Raw genomic sequence first — 25346 nt, forward strand, 5'->3', positions numbered from 1 at the left:
CTGACAGATCAAATAAATGTGCCACCGCAGCCGGGCCGGGAACAATAAACGGGAGGCAGGATCCGGAGGGGAGAAACATCAGGCTGTGACGGGGGAAATTCAATTACCGCCAGCCTTCAGCCCCGTGCCGGGCTCCTAATTCGATTAGGGGCAGGCGAGCTCCAGCGAGCGGAGGGGCCTCGGTGCAGCCCCGGCTTGGGGCTTTGTCACCGGGAACAAAGCGGCGGTGGCGGCCGGAGGCCTCCGGCACCACTGGGCCGTGCACGGTGCGGGACCAACTGCCCCGGCGGCAGCGGGGCAGGGACCTGCTGGGGGTCTGCGCCACAGCATGGGTGTCCCTGTGGGGTGACACGGCCTGGATGGGACGTGGGATGATGCCATGGGTGCTGCCATCAGGTGCTGCTACAGGGCATGGGCTGGGCCTGGTCAATGACCCCAACAAAGCTGGGACTTGAGCTGTGCAGGGTACCTGACTTGTGCCCAAAGGGGGTCCCGTCAGAGAGGGTCCCATCAGCCCTCCCAGCTCCAGAGGGGGCCCAGCCCACCCGGACACATGGACATGGCCCTCGGGTCATGGACGGTTCCCAGAGCCTGGCGGGATGGAGGGACGGGGCGTCCCTGTCCCCAGCTCCTGCACCATGCCCAGTCCTTCCCGCTGCCATTGGCACCTGTTTCATGGGGAGGGGTGTCAGCCTGTGCCCCCACCCCATCGGGCCATTCTGGGGACAACCAGGTGCCCCTGCTGCCAGCACCCATCTTCCTTCACCCACCGAAATCAGGAGGTTTTACCCACATTTGCATCCCAGCTCCCACGGGAGCCACAGGGATGCAGGGGGTCTCCCTGGCACTGCCCCTCACCCCTGGCCGGGCAGGGACGGGGTGCCCCAGCTCACCCACCATCCCCCTCCCCCCCATATCCCCCCCTTGTCCCCCTCCCTCTCCTCTCCTCCTTCATCCCCCCCATCCTCCTCACTCCCCCCCTTCCCCGTTCTGCCCCTGGCTCTGGGTAGCAATAGCAGCAGCTCCTTGCGTGGCAGATTGCTACCTAATTAGTTTAGAGGGAAAACTTAATTGAATTAACTTTTTCACAACTCCAGCAGCCTGACAGTCGGGGCTCTCGCTCAGCCGCCAGCCTCCAGCTCCATGATCTAATTAACTTGTTTAGCAACCTGCCCGCTCGGCCGGCGCAGCTGGGGTGGGCGCGGGTGGGGAGCACCCATCAGCCCCTGCCCGCACTCACGGGTGTCCTGAGGGTCCCATGGCGAGGGACCGGACCCGGACCCAGACCTGGCTCACCCGGGTGGCAGCGGTGGCAGTTCCCAGTGAGGGGAGCCTGGCCGGGAGCGGGGGCATGAGCTCTGCCCTGCGGGACATGGGGCAGGAGAGACGTGGGGCAGAATGCAGGGCAAGACATGGGTCAGGGCATGGGGTTAGATGCAGGACAGGGCATGGGGCAGGAGATGGGGCAGGACACGGGACAGGGCATGGGGCTGGATACAGAGCAGGAGATGGGGGAGGACAGGTCCTGGGCAGCCCCCAGGACAGCGGGGGCCGGTGCCAAGCACCCCAGTCCCATCCCGGTGCCCAAGCAGAGACGAGCCCCATGGGCAGAGCAGGTCCGGCAGGCCCTGGGCAGGGTCTGGCCTTTCCCCCCGGCCCGGGGCGGGGGGGCAATGCCCGCTGAGAGGGCAGGGACCCCCCTCCTCCCCGGGCTGTGGGCACAAAGCCCTTAGCTGGGCGTAATTAGACTTTTAAATCCTCTTTAGTGAAAGTGTTTGTCTTGAAAATGTCCCCAAATCCTCCCCAAATCCCCCCCCTGCACCCCCTCCAGTGCCACTGAAAAGGGGCAAAGCCTCTACCTTGGCCTCAGCCGGGCAGGGGGGCCCAGCGGGGCAGGGATGAGGCGCTTTGAAATGCAACCGGGCTGCAAACTGGGGGGGGGGCAAAGGGCCCCGGGAGAGGAGAGGAAGGGGGGGGCTGAGCACCCCCTCGCAGCCCCCTGCTCCCTCCCATGCACCCGTGGGTGGTGGGGTGCCCCTGCTGCCCTCTTGCTCCTGGGATGCTCAGCCCCAGAGCTGCTCCCCCCACACATGAAGGGGACCCCCGTGTCCCATCCCCCACCCTGGACGGTGGTCCCAGGGGACGGTGGGCCCTTCCCGCAGCACATGCCCTGGAACCTTCCCGGGATGCCACCTGCGAGGGCGGCCGGTGCTCAGGGACACTGGGGACCCGGCGGCCACTGGGGTTGGGGTGGATGGATGGAGGGGCTGGGGGGGGGATTGACCCATCAGGGACAGGGCCTGTCCCCCCCGCGGCCCCTCGCTCCCCGGTGCTGGCAGAGCATCGCCTGCACTCTGCTGGCAAAGCGGCAGCCGGGCCCCCCCCGAGAAGTGATCTGTCCCTGAGGCCGGGGGGCCCCTGGGTGAGGGATGGAGGTGGTCACCCCCGTGGGGGACCGCAGGGCTTGGGGTGCCCAGACCTCCCCCCCCCGACCCCAGGATCATCCTGTGACCCCCCCCCCGGGACAGCCGGGGCTGGAGCTGGGCAGGAGCCCTGTCAGAGCTGGGGGGCACGAAGGAGCCCCCAGCCCCATTCCCCATCCCTGCGGGACCCCCAGCACTGGGGCACAGGGGTTGCGCTGGCTGGGGGGCACCCCTCACCCCAGCTGTGCCATGGGGCAGGGAGGGTCTGACCCCATGGGTGGGAGCCCTGGGGCCCCCCCTGTGCTGCCATGGGGTGTCTGTGGGTGGAGGGGGGTGGGGAGCGGTGCCGGGGGAAGGGAAGGGCCGGGGGTCAGGTGGGGGTGGATCCGTGGGGGCACAGTGGGATGGGGATGGAATTGGGATGGAGTGGGGAAGGGGATTGGGAATGGGGCTGGGTTGGGGATTGGGATGAGGATGAGACTGGGATGGGATGGAGTGGGGATGAGGATGGGACAGGGATTGGGATGGGGATGGAGTGGGAATGGGGATTGGGAATGGGACTGGGTTGGGGATAGGGATGAGGATGGGATGGAGTGGGGATAGGGATTGGGATGGGGATGGAATTGGGATGGAGTGGGGATGGGGATTGGGAATGGGACTGAGTCGGGGATTGGGATGAGGATGGGATTGGGATGGGCTGGAGTGGGGATGGGGATGGGACAGGGATTGGGATGGGGATGGAAGCGGGATGGAGTGGGGAATGGGACTGGGATGAGGATGGGATTGGGGTGGGATGGGGATGGGGAAGGGGATGGGGCAGGGCTGGGGACAGGGCAGGGGACGGGAAGGGGCTGGGGACAGGGACGGGAGGGACGGTGGGGTCGGGCCCGCGGCGGGGACGGGGCTGGAGAACGGGACGGGGCTGGGACCGATACCGGGGCCACTGCTGCCGGTTCCCGGGACCGGGGGGTGGGGGGGGAGTGCGGGGGGGCCCTGCCGAGGACCCGTCACACCGGCAGGGACGGCGGGGCCGCCCGCCCGCCCCGGGGCCCCTGCCCACCGCCCGCCCCGACGTGCGCGGCTGCCGGGGCCGGACCGGGGCGGGAGCCGGGGTTGGGGTGGGGGGGCTGAGCTGGGGGGGCTGCGCGGATCTCGGCGGGCGCCCACGAAGGGTTAAGGGCGGGGGGCGGCGGCGGGCGGGGGGGGGGCGGCGGCTCCGCCCGCTCCTGCTGCGCCCGCCGTCCCCGGGAGATATTGTCATGCAAAAGCCCCCGGCGAGCGCAGCCTTTGTCCGCCGCTCCCCCCGCCGGTATATTTACGGGGCGCGGCGGCCCGGGGCGGGCTGGGGCGGCGGATGGCGGGGGCGGGCCGGGGGCCGGCGGGCAGGCGGCGGCGGTAACGGGCGGGCGGCAGCCGGGGCCGCTCCATGTTCGCCATGGACTACTCCTACCTCAACTCCTACGACTCCTGCGTGGCCGCCATGGAGGCGTCCGCCTACGAGTTCAGCCCCTGCAGCCAGGCCGGCTCCTTCCAGTACAGCCCCATGCGGGGGGGCTTCGGCACCGGGCCCGCCTGCCCCCCCCTCGCCTCCGCCAACTGCGCCCTGGGCGCGCTGCGCGACCACCAGCCCTCGCCCTACTCGGCAGGTAACGGAGCCGGGACCCCCGGACCCCCCCCCCCCGCGCCCACCGGGGGACGCCACCACCCCCCCCAGCCCCGCTTGCCTCCCACCGCCCCCCCCCCCCCCGTCCCCGACCCCCAGCACCCGCTGGCCGGGCGTGCGGGAGCATCCCCCGCCGCCGGTGCCCGGCGCTGTCGGTTCCCGGGGCCGCCGGTGCCCGGTACTGCGGGTGCTCTGTGCCGTCGTTGACAGCTGCCGCCGGTGCTCGGGGCCGCCGGTGCTCGCTGCCGCCGGCGCCGCCGGTGCTCGGTACCGTCGGTGCTCGATGCCGTCGGTAACTCCTCGCCACCGTCGGTGTTCGCTACCGTCCGTGCTCGGTGCCGTCGGCTCCCAGTACCGTCGGTACCGGCTGCCGGCGGTGCCCGGTGCCGCTGGTGACCGCTGCCGTTGGTACCCGGTACCGTCGGTGCTCCGTGCGATCGGTTCCCGGTACCGTCGATTCCCGCTACCTCCGGTGCTCGCTGCCCTCGGTTCCCGGTCCCGCCGGTGCCCGCTGTCATCGATTCCCGGTCCCGTCGGTTCCCGGTCCCGCCGGTGCCCGCTGCCATCAATTCCCGGTCCCGTCGGTTCCCGCTGCCGCCGGTGCCCGGTGCCGCCGGTGCCCGCAGCCCAGGCTGGCCCCGCCACGGCTGCCCCCGAGCCCGGTCCCCGCCGCCCCCGGGCCCGTTGCCGGGCGGACGCCCCGTGCGCGGCCGCGGAGCCCCCGAGGTCCCCGGGGCTGCGGCGGCCCCAGAGCGGGGCTGGGGGGGGGTCACGGCCGCCGGGCTCCCCTTCCCCGCTCCGTTTTCGTTGCCGCCGCGGACGCGCTGCCCGCGGAGGCGCCGACAACGAAGGAGCCGCCGGACGGGACCGGCCGCCCCCCCCCAGCCCCGGCCCCGGTTCCCAGCCCCGCACCGGCCCCGCTCCCGCCGCCCGGGGACCCCGCTGAGGGGGCGGCGGCAACGAACGAACGGGACCGGGGGGCGCGGGGAGGCAGCGCCCGAGCTCCGCGGCCGCCCTGCCCGCCGTGTCCTGCCCACCCTGTCCACTGCATCCCTGCTCGCTGCATCCCTGCCCGGTCCATCCCTGCCCGCTGCATCCCTGCCCGGTCTATCCCTGCCCGGTCCATCCCTGCCCGGTCCATCCCTGCCTGCTACATCCCTGCTCGGTGCATCCCTGCCTGGTCCATCCCAGCTCCCTGCATCCCACCCGGTGTGTCCTGCCCAGTGAACCCGTGTTCCCCTGCCCACTGTGTCCCTGCCGGCCTTGCCCGCCGTTCCAGCCCCTCTCACCCCCTCCTCTCCCTCCCCAGTGCCCTACAAATTCTTCTCGGACCCGTCGGGGATCAACGAGAAGCGGAAGCAGCGGCGGATCCGGACGACGTTCACCAGCTCCCAGCTGAAGGAGCTGGAGAGGGTCTTCGCCGAGACGCACTACCCCGACATCTACACTCGTGAGGAGTTGGCCCTCAAAATCGACCTCACCGAAGCCCGGGTGCAGGTGAGGGGCCTGGGGATGGGGGGGTCTGTGGTCCCACCAGAGAGCCGGGGTCCAGGCGGCTGCACCCCGACTTTGGGATTCTGCTGCTCGTGTTGGGGTCGTGTTGGGGAAGCGATGGGGACTCATCACAGGGTCCCAACTTGGGGACCCACCCCCCACGAATCGAACGCATCTGTGTTTTTCTGGTGCCGGGTGCCCTGGCCGGGACCGGAGCGTTTCCACCAGGTCGGTCCCCAGTGATCTGCTGGGACGGAGGACAGGGAGCGGGGCTGGGACCTGGCTTTGTCACTGCAGCGGCAAGGGGACGGGATGCGGCATAGCCCTGCTCTGCCGGGGGGCTCAGAGGAACCCCCCCGGAGCCCAGCCCCGCTGCCGGCAGAGGTGGGGAGGTTTGGCTCATGCCACATCACTGCGCTGGCACTCCTCAGCAGTGACTTGTTACAGTCCCAAACGCATTGAGGTCGGGTGGATTTGGTAAAGGCCATGGGGGATGGAGATCGGCCCTGCGGTGATGCAGACCCCCCCCTTTGTCCGTGCAGCTCCCCCCCTTCAATGGCACCGCGGTCCTCACAGGGCACCAGGACTCACGGCAGGGAGAGGGTCCCAGCCGGACAATGTCCCTGGGAGGGACACGGCCAGTGTGACCCCTCCAGAGAGGGGGACAATGCTGGGGGGGTGGTCAATGGGGAGGGTGACATCCCACAGCAGGAGGGGACCCATCCAGTGGCCCCCAGCCCAGCTATGGAGTGTGGGGGGGTTTGGGAGGGATGTCCCCCTCCAGCCTCAGCTCCGGCTCCCCTCTGGTTTTGCGTGAAAATGGGGTGGTTTGGGGCAGCTCCTGCTCCCCCCCCCCAGCATGGGCTCAGGCACCGTGGAGGGAGTCGCTTTGTCAGCACATAGGGGAAAAACAAGGTTCCCCCGTTTCCACGGGTGCAGGGCAGGTGCTCGGTGGGTGCTGGGGGGGGGCGGACAGGACTGCGCTGAGTTATTGGGGGCCAGGCAGGGATGAGAGGGGCCAGGTGGGACCGGCACTGCAGGCACAGCCTGAGGAATGGTGCGAGACACTCCGGGGTTGTTCTTGGGGGGCAACACCGTGTGCCCGCTGCACCCCAAGCCGTGGTAACCCACAGCTCAGTGACATGGGGACAGCTCAGGAGGGATCAACCTGGGTGTCCTCAGTGGGTCCTGCTGCACCCCAACCCTGGCCGCCCTTGGCCAGGGGTTCCCGGGCTGCCCAATGGGTCCCAGCAGTGAGATCCGTCTCCGGCAGCACCACGATCGGGGGCAGCAGTGGGAGACGCTGGCATGGCAGAGCCAGTGCCCGTGTCCCTGACACCCCAGGGAACGTCTTGGTCCCTGGGCCACCCCCCAGCATGTCCTTGCACCGAGCACTAGGGATGCTCTGTGGGTGAAGGGTCCCATGGGACCCTGCTCCCCCCGTCCCCCCAGACCATTCCGCAGTGCCATGGAGCAGCCAGGAGATACGGCCGGGCTGGCGGCTGTCGCTGACCGGAATGGCACGGCTCGGCCCCGGCAGCCGCCCCTCCGCAGCAGTGGCACAACCTGCCCTTGGCCTTCAGCATCCTGCAGGCAGGATGGATGCTGCAGTCCCTCAGTGCTGGGGGGTCCTGGTCGCCAAGGATGGGGGACCCACAGGGCTGGGGGTCCTGGTCCCTAAGGGTAGGGGACCGGGCAGTGTTTCCAGGTCCGGCCATTTCCAGGCGAGGCTGCTGACATCCCCAGCGGCTGTGGGGACAGAGCTCTGCTGTGGTTTGGAATGGGATGTGATGGACAGGGTCCTGGGGGAAAACCGCTGGCGATGAGGTGGTGGTGCCCATGGACCCCCCCCATCCTGCCAGCACCTTGTGGGACCGTGTGCTACCGAGTCCTTGCCGGGGAGGGGGGTCCCACCTTTGGGGTCACCTCCCTCCCAGGTGGGGATGGTGAGCGGGGCCGATGCTGCTGTCAGCACCGTGGGGAAGGTGCGCGCTGCAGACCCTGGGGGGGCACAGGCTGCATGGGGGGGGGCTCTGACCCCGCAAGGTGCAGGCAGGGGGGCAGCGTGGGCCCCGGCAGTGCCCCTCACTGTCTGCCCAGGAGCCCCTGCAGAGCCTCCCGGCATCGCCGGTGCTTGTGCCGCAGCACCGCAGCAGTGCCAGCGCCCAGCATCAGCGCCACAAAGCCTGTAGCTGGTTTTAGACGTATTGATCCCTCCCTGGTGCAGTGGAAAATGTTTCACCCGTGGGAATGGGGGTGTTGCAAGGGGCACCCCGGGGAGAGCACCCTGGCATGGGGGGGCTGCGGAGCCATCTGCGCCCCATGGGTTCCCCAAACCCCCACAGATGGCAGCACGGGGTCCTCCCATCCCCTCCAGGTCTGGTTCCAGAACCGCCGAGCCAAATTCCGCAAGCAGGAACGGGCGGCCAACGCCAAGGGTGCCGGTGCCACCGCCAGCACCACCGGCAAGAAGTCAGAGCCACGCTCTTCCTCAGAGGACGACGAGTCCAAGGAGTCCAACTGCAGCCCGACGCCGGACAGCACGGCATCCCTGCCCGCCGCTGGCAGCCTCGGCAGCCCTGGCAGCAGCCTGAGCCCCAGCCCCGGTGCGGGGCCACCCATGGGACCCGGCCATCCCCCCCAGCCCCTCAAGGCGCCCATCTGGCCCGGCGTGAGCACCAGCAGCGGCACCGCCAACGCCACCGACCTGCTGAAGGCCTGGCAGCCCGCCGAAGCCGTGCCGGGACCTTTCTCCGGCGTTCTCTCCTCCTTCCATCGGAAGCCCAACGCCCTCAAGACAAACCTCTTCTGATGTGCCGGTCACTGGATCCGGCTGCCCCGAAACCCCCCCAGCCCCCCACCGCCGGCCCCTGCCCACCGCGCCGATGCTCCCACCGTGGACCCAGCGATGATGCTCCGGCAAACGGCTGCCGGCAGGGAGATGGACCGGGGAACCCCCCCCAGCCCTGCCCAGCTGCCAGCACCCAAGGCTGCTCTCCGAGGGGGCCACGGGACCCCCCACCCTCTCCCGGACCCTGTGCCGACAGGACGGACCTGGAGCTGGGGGCAGCCCCTGCCGATGGCTCCCACCGGCACCACCCACCCACGGGTGCTGTGGGGCCACAGGGGTGCAAATGGGGGGGTGGGGCAGCAGCCCCTGGCCCAGCCGGCATGCCTGGGCAGAGCCATCGCTTCGGCATGCTTTCGGGGGGAGTGCCGGTGCACCCCAGGGGTGGGGGCAGCTATGGGGCTCCCCACAGCACTGCTGGTGCTCCGGCATCATGGTGGTCCCCCCCATGCCACTGAGCTGGGGGCGAGGAAGCACTTTAGGGCTGGGGGTTTTGGGGGCCACGGGGTGAGCAGTGCCAGGGAATTTGGCAGCAAGAGCCTCCCTTTGGCATGGGGGGAGTGATGCACACCCCCCCCCCAAATCCTGCGGACACAGATTTGCCTCCCTGCCCCCTCCCCCCCAGCAGCACCCCAGCCCGGCAGAACTGGAAGGGAGGAAACACCACCACACCCCGCGGGGTGCAACGAGATTTTGGGGTGCAAATGCAGGACTGGGGCTTTCTGCTTGCCGGCAATGCCGTGGATGCTGCCAACGGGGACGAGGCATTGGGAACTGTCACCATCCCGCTGTGCCGGGGCTGAGCTGCTCCGGTGATGCCGCAGCTCCTCCGGAGAGGGGCTGGCACGGGACGGACCACCCGGAGCAGCCGGTGGGACCCTCGGACGAGCCGCGACCCCTCACCGGCCCCATCACCACCGCGCCAGGAGCAGGATGGGTGCTCTCACCGGAGCTGGCACGGATGCAGCCGAGACCCCCCTCCGGCACATCACTGCTGGGCAGGGACCTTGCAAAGGGTCCCGGGGGAGCCCAGGGTGCAGCTCGGCCCCTTGCACCCACCACGCTGGTGCTGGCCTTGCCGGTGGGCTTTGCAGCACGGTGAGCACCAGCATGGCTGTGCTGGCGTCCCTGTCTGTGTGTCTGTGCAGCGGCAGCGGTCGGACCCCATCCCCATCCCCTCCCTGCCGAGGGTCCTGTGTCCCTCCCCGTCCCAGCTGAGGTGGGTTTGGGTTTCACCTTTTTTTTCTTTTTTTTTGTTTTTTTTTTAACCATTCTGTAATTTATTGACCCCATTTGCAAATGACACTAATCCAAATAAAACTTAATTTATTGAAGACGCCACCAGCCCCCTGCCCTTGCTGCAAGCCCCCCCCCCGCCAAGGCTGCAGGTGGTGGGGGTCTGCACAGCCACCCCTCCCTCAGCCCCCCGAGACCCCCCTGTGCCAGCAGGGGACCCCCAGGCAATGCCAGGGGTGCCGCAGACCCCCAGCACCTTAGGGATGCTTCAAGTGTGTGTGTGTCCCCCAAAAGACCCCAAGCAGCTGCAGGGACCTGGGGTAGCACCCCATGAGCAGCCCCCCCAAGTCCAGGGAGAGAGGGTTGCCCCACGCAGCCCCCCTCGGGGGGCTGGTGATGGAGAAGGTCCTGGAGGGCACTGGGATGGCAGCAAGAAGGGTCCTGGGGCACAGAGTAGTGAGGGGGGGGTGGTCTGTGGTAAGGGGAGCTGGGGGGGGCAGGGTCCTGCACCCCCCCCCCCCCCAGGATGGGCAGGGAGGGGGGCAGGGGGTTGCAAGGTGCCGGCACAGCATGCTCCATCCAAGGGAGTGCCGGGATGCGCCGATGGGGTCCGGGGTCGGGGTCTGCGGGGGGTGTCAGGGATGGGGGGGGTGTCTGTGCAGGGGGGACAGCTGGGGAATGGAGGTGTTCCAAATGGGGCAGCAGAAGTGTCCCCTGCCGGGTCCCCACTGTGCTGGGACCAGTACGGCTAGCCTGGAGGGTCGCAGACCATGGTGGGACCAGTACAGCCAGCCTAGACTGTACTGGGCCCCGGTTCCTCATCCCGCCCCTTCCCGTGATTCCCCTGGGAAGCCCCCCTTCACCCCCGGGCACACGACAAGAGGTTGACAATGACCATTGCATTAAAGATTAAAAAAAATAGCTCATGATTTAACAAAAACCACCAAAACACAGAGTACAACATGACAGTATTTTTAGTAGGATTAAGTTCACACCAAATGCCCCATTAACTAACAAGGGGAGGACTGGGGCGGGGGGTGGAGCTGCCGGTGTGGGGGGTCCGGACCATCCTTCATCTCAGCCGGAGCGGTGGCAGCGGGGGCAGGGGGATGGGGAGGGATGGGGGTCCAAGGCATCGAGGTCTGGGGACAGGGAGAGCCTGGGGGGGTTCACCCCAGCAAGGAAGGGGAGGGGGGAAGGCACGGCTGGGGGATCCCCACCCCGGGGACCCCCCTGGAAGGGCACTTGGTGAGGCTGGGGGCTGAGCACCCGTGGGGGAACCTGGGTCAGCACCCATGGTGGGGGACCCAGGTGAGCACCCACGGGGGACCCGGGTGCCAGCCCCGCTGCCACCGAGGGTGTCGCAGCCCCTGGGAGGGGATGGATCCAGCAAGTACCTAATGGGCAAACTGGGAGCGGGGACGGGGATGGGGGGGATGCCCCGGAGGCACTGGTGGTGGCGAGTTGGGGGGGGGCTGGGCGAAGGCACTGATCCAGCTCTGCTGCGGCGGGACCCCCTGGGTGGGGATGGGACCCCCAGGGTAAGGATGGGCACCCTGAGCTCTGCCTGGTGTTGTCTATGGGGGCTGGCAGAGCCCTCCCATCCCATCCCATCCCATCCCATCCCATCCCATCCCATCCCATATCCCAGCTTGGCCCCAGCCAGGCATCACAAAGGCACTTGGGTTGTGACACGACTTTGCTCAGAGCCTCCTCCTCCTCCTCCTCCTCTTCCTCCTCCCCGGCTGTGAGGGGCCGCGGTGGGAGCCAGAGGTCCCCAGGGTTCACCCCAAAAACCTCCCTCTGCCCACAGGACCCCCCCACCCACAAGACAAACGCTCATCCCTTCTCTCAATAAATAAGAAATAACTTAAGCGAGGGGAGGCCCCATCGGTGGGGACCCCACCCCCCTGAAATTGTCTGACCAGGACCCGCCGCCCCCCCTGCCGCCCCCAATCCCCCCCACCCCGCTATTACCCAGCACCCAGGGAGGGGGGCGGCCACGGGGGTCCCGGTGCTCACGCCGGCTGCTGGTGACGGCTGCTGCTGGTGATGGCGGGATGTGCGGATGCGGGATGCTCGGCCGCGGGATCCGGGATGCGCGGCTGTGGGATGCGGGATGCGCGGCTGCAGGACGCGCGGACGCTCGGCCACGGCTATTTGCGGAGCTGGAGGCTCTCCAGGAGGGCGCGCTTGTGGCCGGGGTCCAGCACGCCGGCCTCCTCCAGGTCCTCCTCTGTGATGTCACTGGGGAGGGGGGCACAGGCGTGGGGCTCGCCGCCCCCGGGGGGGGTACCTCAGCCCCTGGGGGGCACCCCCTCAGTGGGCACAGGAGCCCCCACTCGGGTTGCTGGGTGCCCAGGCAGCCTCCCCCCGCCCACCCCGCGGGGCTATGCAGCCCTGGGGGGCGGCAGGGACCCCCAGGGGCAGTAGGGACCCCCCCAGGGCAGCACCCCACGGGGGTCTCCCCAGGGAAGGGGGTCTCCCCAGGGCAGGGTGCTCCCACCCAGGCATCGCTGTGACCCCCTGGGGAGAACGCGGACCCACCGGGGCTGGCGAGGTGGGTGGGGGTCCCCCCCCATGCCGTCCCGGGGGGTGGGGGGGCCACTCACCTGAGGAACTCCAGGTCGTCCCAGCCGTTGCGCACCAGCCCCTCCTCGTACCGCTCCAGCCCCAGCGCCCGCAGCCACTCGCCCACACCGGGCACGGCGCCCACGCCACGGCCCGCCTGGCACAGCGCCTGCGCCGCAGCACCCACACCGTCAGCCCTGCGTCACCCCAGCCCCGCACCCCAGGGGACCCCCAGGATGGGACCCCCAGGATGGGACCACCCTGTGCCGTGGAAGGTCCCAGACCCTAACACCCTCAGCGCACCCCCGGCGTCCCCCCCAAAGGGAACGCCGATGGAGGGCGCTGGGGGGGAGGTCCCAGCACCCTGACCCCCCCCCCAAACACCCACCTCCTCAGCCAGGTCCTCCTGGATGCTCTCCCGGATGGAGTGGGGGGGGAAGGCGAGGGGGCGGCCGTAGTCGGGGTGCAGGCAGCGGGGGGGCAGCTCCAACCGCCCCCCCTTGGCCAGCAGTGGCGGGGGGGGGGCCGCCCTCCCCTTCCCTCCGGCGTAGTCCACCTCGCTCAGCGTCTTGGCCATCTGCAGCACCGAGCAGGAGCGGTCGTCCAGTAGCCCCCCTGCCACGGGCAGCCCCCCGGCACCATGCAGCCCCCCGGTAGCGGGAGTCCCGCCAGGCCCCTCAAGCCCGAATCCGGCGCTGGCAGACGGCGGGGGCCGGGGGTGCAGCTTGGGCGGGGGGGACTCGCCGAAGGCGGCACCGCCGACGGCCGGCCGCGGTTTGGGCTCCTCGCGCCCGACGGGCACCGGCAGCTCCTTGGCGCTGCCGAAGAAGGGGTTCGGGGGCAGCTCCAGCTCCCGCGGCAGCGGCGGCGGCGGGAAATCCGGCGGCGGCAAGTTGAGGGTGCCGGCGTCCTCATCCGAGGAGCTCTCCTCGCCGCGGCACGCCGGCGGCTGCCCGGCTGAGGGGTGCCGTCGTCGCTCGGGCACCGCCAGCTGCACCTTGGCCTTGGGGGCCGGGGGTTTGCCGGGGTCCCCGGGTGCCAGCAGCTGGTGCGGGACCCCCTCCAGCACGTAGTACGCCGGGTTGTTGAAGCTGTTCTTCAGCGGCCCCGCCGCCGGCTCCGGCATCGCCTCCGCCTTGGACCTGCGGGCACAGGGGTGAGCGTGGCACCCCCGGGCATGGGGGGAGACGGCAGGTGTGTGTGTGTGTCCCAGCCCTGCCCGTCCCCCCTCACCGGCTCGGGGCGGCCTCATCCCTGGCAGTGCCACGGTGCGGTGCGGGGGGCCGGGGGGCCGGCGTGGCGTTGCCCTTCTCGGGCTCCTCCGGGAGCTTCGCCGGGACGGCAGCGGCAGCGGGCGGCTCAGCACCGGTGGGCTTCCGCCCCACCGACCTGGGTGACAAGAAGTGTCGGGTGCCCCATGGAGCTCGGCCGCCTCCAGGACAGGACTCAGACCCCCAGGATGGGGCTCAGACCCCCGGGACGGGGCCAGCACCGCTCTCGGATGCACCAAGCCCCCCCATCCCTGACCCACGTGGCATAAGAGCCAGCACCGGGACTGTCCCCAACCACGTCACATACGCCATCCCAGAGGGATGCTCTGAGCGATGCCTGCGCTCCCACGGCACTGGGGCATGCTCCAGCCCCCCCCGCCCCCCCCCAGGACCCCCAGCTGGGGGCCACTGGTTCTCCCCCGCCCCACCAAGCCCAGTCCCCCGTACTTGGCATAGTCCTGGTTGGCTCTGGCACCCAGCGGCACCTTCCCTTTGCCGGCCGCCGTCTCATCCTTATCGATGCTGATCCACTCTGCCAGGGAATAGGGGCTCAGCGAGGGGGGGTCCCGTCCCCACTGTCCCCCCAGGGTGTGGGGGGGTCCTCACCATAGAGCCTCTCGCGGGTGCCCAAGCGCTCGGCGGGCACCCGGACCTTCATGGAGCCGCGGATGTTGCCCGTCTCCTCGCCGCGGTGAGACAGGTAGGTGAGGAACTGCTGCGCCGTGCTGCCGATCATCGACTTCAGAGCAATGACGCATTCCCCTGGGGACGGCAGAGGGGTTGGGGGGGGTCGGGGGTCTGCATCCCTAAGGAAGCCCCCTGGGAGGGCGGCGCGGTGCCGGGGGGAGCCACTGTGGGTAGTCACCATAGGACTCGTAGCCATCGAGGGATTTGACGGTGAGCAGGAGGTGCTGGTCCTGCAGGTACTCGATCTCAGAGAGGATGGGCTTCAGCTGCAGGCGAGGGGATGGGATGCTGGCACCGGGAGCAGGGGGGGTCTCCCTGCCTGCAGCCCCCCCTGCCCCAGCACCAGCCTTGCCTGCCCCCAGCCCTTCCTCACCGTGGGCAGCTGCCGGGACGACCATTGCACCTTGAGAAAGTTGATGTTGTCGCTGCTCTGGCTGTCGTTCTCGAAGCTTTTCTTGAACTCTGGGGAGGGGTGGGGGGACACAGCACAGCCCCCATCAGCCCTCTGAGCCGCCCCCCAGGACCCCCCCGCCATGGTGCCATCCCTCACCTTCCAGGCAGGTGGAATAAAACTCGATGAAGAACTTGGTGCGACTGGCCGTCTTCACGATAGCCTCGATGCTCTCGAACTCAATGTACGCCTGCTCAGTAGACTTGGAGAGCCCTCCAGGGAGAGGCGAGGCGTCAGGACCGCCACCCCCGGGAGCCTCCCCTGCCTTGAGGGAGAGACGGGACCCACAGGGAGGGGAATGGGGTGTCTCCTTGGGCACAGGCACCTTTTTTGGAGACGAACTGGGACGTCACCCCCACCTCGAAGGAGCCGAAGACAGGCGAGTGGTCGCTGGTGACGATGTCGTCCGTGCACCCTGCGGCCAGTAGGGATGGGGGGGTGTCAGGCTGGGGGGGGGGGGGGGGGGCAGCCTGTCCCCGGGGCAGCGGGGGGGACAGTGTCCCAAGGAGGGGGACACGCAGCTCACCGTAGGCGTTGCAGTTGACGTGAGTCTCGGGGTAGGACTTCCAGAGGATGCGGTCACACCAGGACGGCACGTTGGTGCGGACCTGGCAGGGACAGGGAGTGTGTGTGTGTATTGGGGGTGTCAGGCTGGGGTCCCCCCCCACCCTAACTACCCCCCCCCAAGCACCTACCCCTGTGGGCTTCTGCTTGTGCCAGACATAGGTGTCCCGGGAGCCCCGCTCGTAGCGGTAGGTGGGGGGGAAGGTGATCTCCTCCTCACCTGCACCAACAGCCGGGTGGGGAGGGGTGTCAGGACAGTCCCAACAGTGGGGGCTGACCCCCCCGGATCCCCCCCCCCAAGCTCCCCCAGCCCTCACCAAAGCGCAGGAAGACCTTGTGCTTCTCCTTCTCCAGGTTGAGCTGATCCACCTTGAGCAGCGGCTCCAGCTCCTTGCGGCTGATGTAGTTGAGGATCTCCTGTGGGACAGAGGGGCTTGCACGGGGTCGAGGGGGGGACACAGCAACAGCCCACCGCCCCCCCCCACCATGCCGCCCTCCCCAGCACCTGGATGTCCATGTCCAGGCGATAATTGAGGTCCCCAAACCAGAAGAGGTGGGTGAAGCGGAGGGAGATGTCGAAGGAGCTCAGCTGCTTGTCCCCCAGAGAGAGCAGGCGCAGGATGTCCAGGTAGTTCTGGTTCCTCCTGCCCGGGGTGGGGGACATGGGATGTCACCGGGATGGGGGTTGCACAGCCCCGGGGCAGGATGAGACCCATCCCGGTGCGTGGGTGCTCACCGTGCCGTCTTCTCATTGCCGGAGGTGAGGTGGCAGTTGACGAAGCCGAAGGAGGTGCCGTTGAACATGAAGGAGACACCCACGGCTCCCTTGTTCCCTGCAGGGACACGGGGATGGGGGCAGGATCAGGTCGGGGTGGGCGGCTGCCCCAGGACCCACAGGCTGCCCACCCTGGGGGGACGGGGACCCAGCTGTCCCCAAGTCCCAGTGACGGGGCACAGTCACCACCCAGGCTCCCAGCACGCACCCAGACCCTCCTCGTGCAACACACACATGGCCAGACCCCTCCTCACGCAATGCACACGCATCCAGACTCCTCATCATGCAATGCACATGCTCCAGGACCCCTCCCTGTGCAACACACGCAACACCAGGACCTCCCTCCATGCAACACACACATGCCAGGACCCCTCCTTGTGCAACACATGCAACACCAGCCCCCCCCGCCATGCAATGCACAGGTGCCTGGACCTCTCCTCATGGAATACATGTGCTCTAGGGCCCCTCCTCGTGCAATGCACACACCCGGACCCCTCCCTGTGCAATGCATGCAACACTAGAACCCCTCCCCATGCAACACCCGCCTGCCCAGACTCCTCCTCGTGCAACACACGTGCTGCAGGACCCTTCTTTGTGCAACACGTGCAAGATCAGGACCTCCTCCCGTGCAATGCAGACATACCAGGACCCCTCCTCATGCAGCGCACCCCCACCCTGACCCTGTGTGCCCCCATCCCCATGTCCCCCCCCATGTGCCCGGCAGCTCCGGCCCCTACCCAGGGTGTTGGCAATCCCCGTCTTGACGCTGGACGTGCTGACGTGGCTGATGCGGTTCTCGTGCTCTGGCTTCACCAGTACCACCACCTTGATGTTCCACAGGGACTGCATGGCCACCTGTGGGCCCACGGCCACCATCAGACCCCCGCTTCTGCCAGGACACACTGAGGAGCGGGTCCCTGTCCCCCCCATGCCGTGGGTGCCAGGGAGCTGGGTGCAAGGTGCCCCTCGGGTGCGGACCGTTGCAGAAGCCCCCTCCTTCACCCCGGCATCTCCCACCAAGGGCTGTTCCCCCACGATACCCACTGTCACCAGCACCCCAGCACCACGAGACCAGCCCAAAACACCCGGTGTCGGCAGAGCCGGAGCATCCACAGCCTCCCCAGGAGCCAGAGGGACACGGAGCATCACCCATCTCCACCACCCACCAGTGTCTGCATCCCTTGGCCCCCAGGACCCCTGGGTTCTTACCGGGCGGTACTCAACCTCCGTGAAGTCCTTCAGCACGGTGCGGAGGAAATCCACCCACTCCTTGTCCCCCAGGGAATTCTCCTGGGTGCCAAAGACATAAATGTCGTGGGGGATGGCGACCGTCACCTCGTCCAGCGTCTTTCCCAAACCCTTGGAGGTGAACCACGACGTGATGCTCTTGGGTGGGGGCACACTGCCTGCAGTGCAGGTGGGACAGGGGGGAGCAGCATGGTCAGGGGGGGACCCCAGGGGCTCGGCCCCCTGCAGCGGGTCCCCCCCTGGCCCCACTCACCCATGTTCCAGGTGCCGATGAAGATGGAGATCATGTCAGGCTCGTCCTGGTGGGAATGCTTGTTCTTCATCAGCTGCAGGAGCTGGCAGAAAGCCTCCCGCTTCTGCAGGGGGGGAGGCAGTGAGCAGGGGGGCAAGGGGCTTCCCATGGCCGGGATGGGGCCCCCCCAGCCACCTCCAGCCCCCGTGATTCGGCTCGGCCAAACTTGGCACCTCTTGGGCACAGGGGACTGGGCAGGGACCACCCTGGCGACGTCCCCCAACCACTGGGCACCCAGCACCCATCCCCAAGCCCCCATGAGGGACCAGGGGTTAAATCCTGCACACCCCCATCCCTGTGAAAGACCCTTCTTCCTCACCCCCCCATCCCGGCCGAGTGTGACCCACCCGGGCGCTGACGAAAACGAAGTCTTTCCGTTGCGTTTTATCCTTTTCCTTCTCGAAAACGATGCCCAGTTTGTTCTGCACCCGCTGCGACTTGATCAGCTGCCGGACTGGGAGAGAGCGGGGAGAGGTGGTGGGGTGGGGGGGGAGTGCTGGGCTCCGGCTGCGCACCGTGCCCCCCCACCCCAGCGCTCAGGCTCTGGGGGACACCCAGGGTGGACACCCAGGATGGGGACAACCAGCTGCTCCCACCCCACCACCAAGCCCCATCGGGACGCTGCCCCTCCGCTCCAGCGCAAAGTCAGCCCCAGCCGCCAGCCTGAGGTGCAGGGACCGCCCCCCCAGTCTCCACCGCCGCATGCCCCCCCCTCACTCTTGTCGTGGGTGAAGGTGTTCCAATCCTCCTGGGAGTCCTTCTGCTTCTTCAGCACCACCAGCTTCCCCCCCTCCACATCCACGCTCAGCGTGTACTTCTGCGACTTGCCGATCTTGGTCAGATCCCCCAGGGTGACGTCCAGCTTCACCTGCAGCGGGACACCGGGTCGATGCCGAAACACCCCCCCCGGGGGACCCTTCAAGTGCGGGGAGGGGGGGTCGGGACTCACCTCGAAGGTCTGCACCGGGATGCTCTTGGCCTTGCGGGAAAGGGGCTGGGGGGGGGCGGCGGGGGTGGCCGAGCTCATCTCCTGCAGGGCTTTCAGCGCCTGGCAGAGCCGGCGTCAGCGTCAGCCGAGCGCCGGGCACCGCAACCCCCAGCCCCCCCAGCCCCATCAGAACCCCAGTCCCCCAACCCCTCCCACCCACGGGGTCCCCTCCGTGCCACCCAAGCGGCTCGTTTTGGCCCCGGCACCAACCAGATTGCGCCCTGACCATACCTGGCGCAGGACCCAGCAGAGACCCCCACGGTGGGACCCCCACCCCGGCACCCCCGGCCTCACCTTCTTCTCGATGCTGGAGAGGAAATCCTTCAGCACCGAGAGCTTCAGCACCAGGCTCTCCAGCTCCTGCTCCCCACTCTGCCCCGCCGTCTGAAACCCCCCGGCATGTCACAGCCGGCCCCGGCACCACCACGGCACCAGGACGGCACCCCCAGATCCACCCCAGGCCCCCAGAAGGGCAGGACCCCCCTGGCACCGTGGGATGTGGGCAGGATGGGACCCCCCGGAGCCACCCCAGCCCCCCAGAAGGGCACGACCCCCCTGGCACCGTGGGATGTGGGCAGGATGGGACCCCCGGCGCCACCCCAGCCCCCCAGAAGGGCAGGACCCCCCCGGCACCGTGGGACAGGGCAGGACGGGTGGGTGTTTCTCCACTGGCTTTCCCACCACCCACGCGTCCCTGTGGATGGTGCCGTGGCATGTCCGTGGGCACAGCCCCCACGGGTGGGGGGGATGGCAGCCCCTCACCTGCTGCAGGATTTTGGAGACCATGGGGGAGCTCTGCTGGTCAAACACCTTGGAGAGGATCTCCAGCCCCGCCAGCACCTTGTCCACCTCGCTGGGGAGGGAGAGAGGAACGGGCTCAGCAGGCGGCACGGCCGGTCGTCTGTCCGTCCATCCGTCCCGGTGCCCGGCACCCACCTGTGCAGCCGTTTGCAGGAGGTGACGAGGGTCTTGTTGAGGTGGGGGAGGCTGCTGGCCCCCCCCTTCACTGCCTCCAGGTCCAGCGAGTAGCTGCCCTTCAGGTACTCGTGGGAGATGCTGCTCAGGCCGTTGGTGCTGCAGGGAGGGAGCCCCGAGGGTGAAGAGCCGGCAGGGATGGGCAGGGGACGGGCAGGGGTGAAGCCCCTCACCTCTCCGCCGTCCCCTCCGGCACAGCCGGCCCCAGGCCGGTGGGGCTGAGCCCTGCCGAGGTGCTGGAGAAGCTGGTGGAGCCGGAGCGCGGCGGTAACGGCGGCTTTTCATCCTCTCCATCTGCAAGGGGGCGATGGTGGAGGGGGGGGTCAGTCACAGCCCCGACAGGGACCGGGGGTCCCGGGACCCCATCCGCTCACCCGGGTCACCCTGCCGTACCCGAATAGTCCCTCTCCTCCACGTTCTCCTTCTCCTTCTCCCTCTCGACGGGGAAAAGGAGGGTGCAGACCAGCCCCTGGTTGGGCTGCAGGTACAGGGCGATCAGCTCGCTCAGCGTCTTGAAGCGTCTCACCTGCACCCCCTGCGAGGTCTGCGGGGACACGGGGACCCTCAGCGCCTGCCGGCGGGGTCACCCGGACCCCCCCCCATGCAGGGACACCCCCCTCCCCCACAAGATTGGGGGGGCGGCTGACCCCGGGAGCCCCAAAGCTGAGCCCCGTGGGGAGCGGGGTCCGGTGCACGTGGCAGCCCGCCGCAGTGCCGTGGCTGCGTGCCGGCAGGGCTGGCAGGGTGCAGGCAGCAGGCAACAGGCAGCAGCCATCCCTCGGCCTCCTCCCTCCCGGGGGCGGCTTTTTCCTGCCTGCCCGGACGGCACAAAGGGGTTTCTGTTGCTCTAAAAATACCCGGCGACGCTGGCCGGCCAAAATGGGTGCTGCCGAATCGTCCGGCCGTGCCGGAGAGCCGGGCACGCTGGTGGCACAGGGCCGAGGCCGAGCCCCGCTCCCCGCACCCAGCCCCACGGGAGAGGCGGGGGGCAGGGAGCTCTCAATGGGGTGCTGTGCCCACCCGGCACCAGCCCACCCCCCCAACCAGCACCCCCAGCAAGGAGCTGGGTGCGGGTTGGGGGTCCCAGCACCCAGACCTCCCGCAGCCCACGCCAGGACCACCCCCCCACAAACTGCTTCCCATAAGGGTGTGCCCCTGCTCCCAAAGAGCCGGGGGCTGGTCTGTGTCATGGCGCGGGGGGGCAATGCCCACCTGCACGGCCAGGAAATCCTCCTCGTCGGGCAGGATGCGGTAGGTGTGGACGTGCTTCTGGAACCTGCAGGCAGCCGGGACGGGGAGGGTGTCAGGCAGAGGATGCCGGGGGACACACACATGGCATCCCCCCATCTGCCTGCACAGCCTCCCCCTAGACCCGGGGGACGCCAGGCACCCGTCCCATGGGACCCTCATGCCACCGGCTGGGCATGAGCATCCACAGCGGGAAGGAGCTCCAGTACCACCATTACCTATGGCATGCAACGAGCTGCCAGTTCTCAGCCCAGCTCCCACGGGAAAATGCCTGCAGGATGGGTGCCGGGGGTCCCAGATGGGTGCTGGGGGTCCCAGAGTGACCCCCTGCTTGCTCTAAGGGAGCCCCCCCATCCAACACCCCCATGTCCGCAGGCAGTGCCGCAGCCTGCCCCATGCCACGCCACGGTCCCAGCTCCGCTGCCCGTCGGCGTGCCGGAGCGGGCGTCCCCTGCCCGCACCGCAGGCAGGATCAGGCAGCCGCTGGCAGCTGGGAAGCCAGGAAGCAATTTATTTTTCAATGGAAGCTTACAGGAACCGGGGACGCGATCCCGGGGCAGGGGGTGACGGGCGGCGCTGAGAGATGGGGTGCCGACGCCAGCGGGCACGGGGAGCAGGACCGGGACCCCAGGCGCGTCCCCTCCGTAGCAGGGTGACACCAGGAGCCAGGGACCACCGGCACGGCCAGACTCCCCCCCAACACCAGTGCCAGTGGCAGGGACAGTGGCTCCCGGGCTGGCCCCCGGCCACGGCACTCGTGGAGGTCACCGTGAACACAGAGGCGGCTGTCACCGCGCCAGGGCCACCTGTCAGCTCGGCTGCCGTGTCCCCTGCTCCGGTGGCACCCCATCGCAGGGCTGGGGGACCAGGACGCGTCCCACTGCCACCATGCCATGCCCCCGGAGGGGGTGCCGTGCCCTACAGCACCGGGTCCCCTGGTATCACCCCACTTGTCGCAGTGCTGGGTCCCCTGGTGCCAGCCCACTCCCCATGGCACTGGGTCCCCATCCTCCCCCAGCACCCCAGGGGTGCAGCACCGGCTCCCCCAGCATGGGAGACCCCCAACTGGTGTCAAGGGGCTCTGTATGGGGACCCTCAGTTGGTGGGATTGGGGGGGGCACAGAGAGACCCCCAGCTGGGAAGGGGAGCACAAGGGGTCTCTGTGGGAAGCCCTAAAGCACAGTCAGGGTCTCCATAGCAGAAACCCCAATGGGGGAGTGATGGGGGGGCTGTATGGGGAACCCCAGCACAGGGTCAATATGGGGAACCCCAAACTGGGGGGGCAAAGGGGGCCCATAGGAAGAACCCCAGCTGGGGGGAAAGCACAGGGGGGTCTCTATGGGTAACCTTGGGCAGGGGGCCTATAGGGACCACCAGCACAGGGGTTAGTATGGGGGACCCCAGCTGGGGGGGGTGACCCCCACAGGCGCCGTCCGGGGGGGGGCCACCCCCCCCAGATGCCCAGCCCCGCACCGCTCGCGGCTGCTATTTTGGTGAGTAATGCCAGGAGGCCGGGGAGTGCCGGGCTCATGCCGGGGCTGCCGGCACAAAGAGCCATTATGTGGGAGCGAGGCTGCTGGTGAGCGCCAGGGCTCCCCGCCGCCTCTGCCGCGCCAGCCGGCATCCCGCCACGGCCCGGCCGGCACAGTGGGGACCACCCGTGCACCCACCACCACCTGCCCCCCCCCGGAGAGGAGGGCACCCACCGCCCTCCTCCAACCAGGAGTGGGGTGCAGGAACCCCGGCGAGGAGGGCACCACATGCCCGCCGGCACCACCCCAGCACTGCCGTCCCCACAAACCAGCGGAGAGCCAGGATGGGGGCTCCAGCCCCCCACCCTCTCCTGGGACACCCCACGGGGACCGTCCCCGCCGGCATCGCCCACCAGCCGCCAAACGGCGATGCCAGCGCTCCCCAGGGTGCCACCGCCGCGTGCTGGCACAGCCTGCTCTGGCGAAGCCCAGTTGTGCTGTGGCTGGCTCGGCAGAGGCCGCGGCGCGTCGGCAGGAGGGTTAAAGGAAGACGGCGCTGCCGGGATCCCGGCGCAGTTCCCTTTCCTCCTCCTGCCCCCGCAGTTATTTTTAGGCCCCGGCGGCGGCCACTGCCGACGGGCTCAGCAGCCCCAGCCGCCCCCGCGCCGGCCAGAGGGCTGCTCGGTGGGACCATGGCACGCTCCTGCCCACTGCCCGGGCAGGGACCCCCACCGGTCGTCGCCACGGCAGGGTCTGGCGCAGTCGCCCACTGTGGCATCCCCAGGCGAGGGGAGATGCCGGGGCTGGCACCCCTCTTACCCCAGCAGCTGCACCACGACCCCACTGCAGCCGCCTGACACCCACCCAGGTACCCCCGACGTGTCCCCCAGCCCCGTGGCACCACCAGTCACCAGTATTTGCAGGGGCGAGGCATGCTATCCCGGCGTTGTGCCGCCGGTGCCGCGTCCCCAGTGCCGCTCGCCACCCTGGCTTCGTGGTGGGGATCCGGCGGCCACGGCCATGCTGCGCCCACGTGGCCGGGAAACCAAATTCGCAAGAGCCACTGGCCACGGGGAAGGAGGACAGGGCCACCACGGAGGCCGCACGCCCTGCGCCGGCACGGCACACGGCACAGCCCCAGGCCAGGGCAGGCCGGCTCACGGCAGACTCCTGGTTCTCCCTCATTTGCCATGAGGAGCCAGCGGCTGTCGGTGCCCACGGGCTCTCGGGGAGCGGAAAAGCCTCATTTCGAGGTGCCCTCGCCGCCGTGCCGCACCGCCTGCCCCACAACCACATCAAGGTCCCGGCGCCGGTGCAAGCCACCGGCCCCAAGCAGAGCCGGCGGCGCGCCCCGGGATCACCCCGGCACGGTGCTGAGCTGCGCTGCCAACACGCCGAGGTGCCGGCAAGGCCCCCGGGGACGGTGGGGCGGCCGGGATCCGCTGCTCGGTGATGGCTGGGCTGCCGCCCCGGTGCCACCGCACACTCAGCCCCAGGCTGGCACGGCCACCGGGCAGGGGGTGGCAACACCCCAGGGCTGTCGGCACTCGCCCGTGGACCAGCACCAGCCACCAAGCCCCCCAGCGTGACCCACGGGGACGGAGTTGTGTCATCCCCCCCCCCCGACAGCCCTCCTGGGCTGGGGACCCTGCCAGAGATGAGGGGCAGGGGCTGGTGCCCCCCAACCCCACGGGGTGGCTCACGGACCCCAAGAGTGCAGGGCGGGGGCCAAGCCCCCCCATCCTCGCAGACCCCCACGGTGGCAGCGTGGGTGCCCCAGCCCCCCCCCCACCGTCGGAGCCAGCCCTGCTCCCCACGGTGCCTGTCCCCTGCCAGTGCCCAGCATCCCCCCCCAGTGCCCGGGAGACCCCCAGCCCACTCCCCCCCTCCTCCCCCAGAGCCCCCCCCAGTCTATCTGTCAGTGCCCGGCCCCCCAGGACCCCCAGCCCGGGGCGGATGCCCCATCCCCCAGCAGTGCCAGTACCCCCCGCACCCCCCCCAGACCCCTCCCCACTCCCAGCGCTTCCCCCCCCCGTACCCATTCCCCCCTCCATACTGCCGGTGCCCCCCATACCCGATCTGTGTGTGCCCCCCCCCCCCTCCGCGGACACCCCACCCGCGTCCCCCCGCACCCCACTCCGCGCTCCCCCCGCATCCCCCCGCCCCCCAGCGCCCCCCCTCCCCCAGTACCCCCCCTCCCGATCGTGTCCCCCCCACTCACAGCAGACAGAGCGCGTAGGCCCCCGCCACGCTCTCGCTGTCCCGCACCAGGAAGCTGCCGTCCCGCCCGGCCCGGGCCAGCTGCTCCTCGGCGGCGGCCCGGCTCAGGTCCCGGTGGTACCACGGCGGAGGAGGAGGAGGAGGAGGAAGAGGCGGCGGCGGTGACCCCCCCGCACCCGCCATGCTCCGATCACCGGGGACCGCGCTCCGCGCTGGGCGGGCGGGGGCAGCACCGGGAGGGAGGAGGGAGGGAGGGGGCGGGGAGGGGCGGGGGGGGCGGAGCGGGAACGTGGAGCTTGGGGGGGGGCTCGAAGGAAGAAGGAGGGGGGGTGCGCGGTTTGGCACGGGAACGGCTGCACCCGGCATCGGGGGACACGCACCCCACACACACACACGCTCTGTGGTCGCCGGGGGGGCCGGGGGGGCTGCACTCCGCTTTGTCTGCAGCTCCGCACCCCCCCCCACAGCCCGCCGAGGGGCACCCCATGGGGTGGGAGTCCGTGGGGACGTGGGCGAGCCCCCCCACACACACACCCCCGGCAGCCGGGTGGGCTCCCGGCCGGCAGGACCCCCGCGACAGCCGGGTGTTGTCCCGTTCCCCCCGCCCCGACCTCAGGACAAGCAGAGCTGGTGCTGGGGTCCCCGGGACAACCCCCCCCCCCCATTTTCCCCCTCATTGCCCCAGTCACACCCTGCACACCGCGGGGTGCCGGTGACCCCCCAGGCTCCGAGAGCTGCGGTGGGCGCCCGGGATGCTTTTGGGGGGGTCCCGTGTCGTGTGTCCCCCCACATGTGTCCCAGCAGCAGGGAGCCCCGTGCCCCCCGCTTTGCCAGGCAGGGAGGTTTGGGGGGGTGACACCACACAGCCCAGGGGGGCGGTCCAGTTAAACAGGGTTTCACCTCCCCAAGAGGAGCAGGAC

General features: G+C 69.5%; 2 protein-coding genes across 3 annotated transcripts; one reads left to right on the plus strand and one right to left on the minus strand.

Annotated features, from left to right (window-relative positions):
• The first annotated feature begins 3708 nt into the window (after positions 1–3708).
• Positions 3709–8856, plus strand: PHOX2A (paired like homeobox 2A). The gene is made up of 3 exons (XM_069807902.1): positions 3709–4069; positions 5396–5583; positions 7958–8856. The coding sequence occupies exons 1-3, from the start codon at positions 3850–3852 to the stop codon at positions 8390–8392; spliced, it is 843 nt and encodes a 280-aa protein (XP_069664003.1). The 5' UTR covers positions 3709–3849; the 3' UTR covers positions 8393–8856.
• A 1710-nt stretch (positions 8857–10566) lies between these two features.
• INPPL1 (inositol polyphosphate phosphatase like 1) lies at positions 10567–24668 on the minus strand. Of its 2 annotated transcripts, XR_011329023.1 has the most exons (29): positions 24428–24668; positions 20699–20762; positions 19880–20030; positions 19660–19780; positions 19448–19585; positions 19274–19364; positions 18806–18895; positions 18473–18571; positions 18241–18391; positions 17871–17977; positions 17485–17587; positions 17193–17389; positions 16721–16838; positions 15945–16041; positions 15714–15852; positions 15526–15625; positions 15340–15428; positions 15171–15252; positions 14970–15059; positions 14744–14857; positions 14567–14655; positions 14372–14459; positions 14113–14268; positions 13954–14038; positions 13469–13624; positions 12624–13377; positions 12277–12404; positions 10838–11911; positions 10567–10806 (listed from the first exon to the last, which is right to left on the minus strand). XR_011329023.1 is itself a non-coding variant. In XM_069808713.1 (28 exons), exons 1-28 carry the CDS (start codon positions 24607–24609, stop codon positions 11821–11823), a joined length of 3870 nt encoding a protein of 1289 aa, XP_069664814.1. In that variant the 5' UTR covers positions 24610–24668; the 3' UTR covers positions 10567–11820. The 2 variants fall into 2 exon arrangements, 1 of the variants encoding a protein (XP_069664814.1); XM_069808713.1 differs by having other exon boundaries at positions 10567–11911.
• Positions 24669–25346: the final 678 nt, after the last annotated feature.

This window comes from Haliaeetus albicilla, chromosome 20, assembly GCF_947461875.1.
Source record: "Haliaeetus albicilla chromosome 20, bHalAlb1.1, whole genome shotgun sequence".
NCBI lineage: Eukaryota > Metazoa > Chordata > Aves > Accipitriformes > Accipitridae > Haliaeetus > Haliaeetus albicilla.

Excerpts from the sequence above, each read along its gene's own strand:
- PHOX2A (XM_069807902.1), top strand. The coding sequence starts at position 3,850 with ATGTTCGCCATGGACTACTCCTACCTCAACTCCTACGACTCCTGCGTG. Across the intron at positions 4,070-5,395 it reads GCCCTCGCCCTACTCGGCAG|TGCCCTACAAATTCTTCTCG; the intron begins GTAACGGAGCCG and ends CTCCCTCCCCAG. Across the intron at positions 5,584-7,957 it reads TCACCGAAGCCCGGGTGCAG|GTCTGGTTCCAGAACCGCCG; the intron begins GTGAGGGGCCTG and ends CATCCCCTCCAG.
- INPPL1 (XM_069808713.1), bottom strand. The coding sequence starts at position 24,609 with ATGGCGGGTGCGGGGGGGTCACCGCCGCCGCCTCTTCCTCCTCCTCCT. Across the intron at positions 19,781-19,879 it reads GGAGGAGAGGGACTATTCGG|ATGGAGAGGATGAAAAGCCG; the intron begins GTACGGCAGGGT and ends GCCCCCTTGCAG. Across the intron at positions 16,839-17,192 it reads CGGAGGTTGAGTACCGCCCG|GTGGCCATGCAGTCCCTGTG; the intron begins GTAAGAACCCAG and ends GTGGGCCCACAG.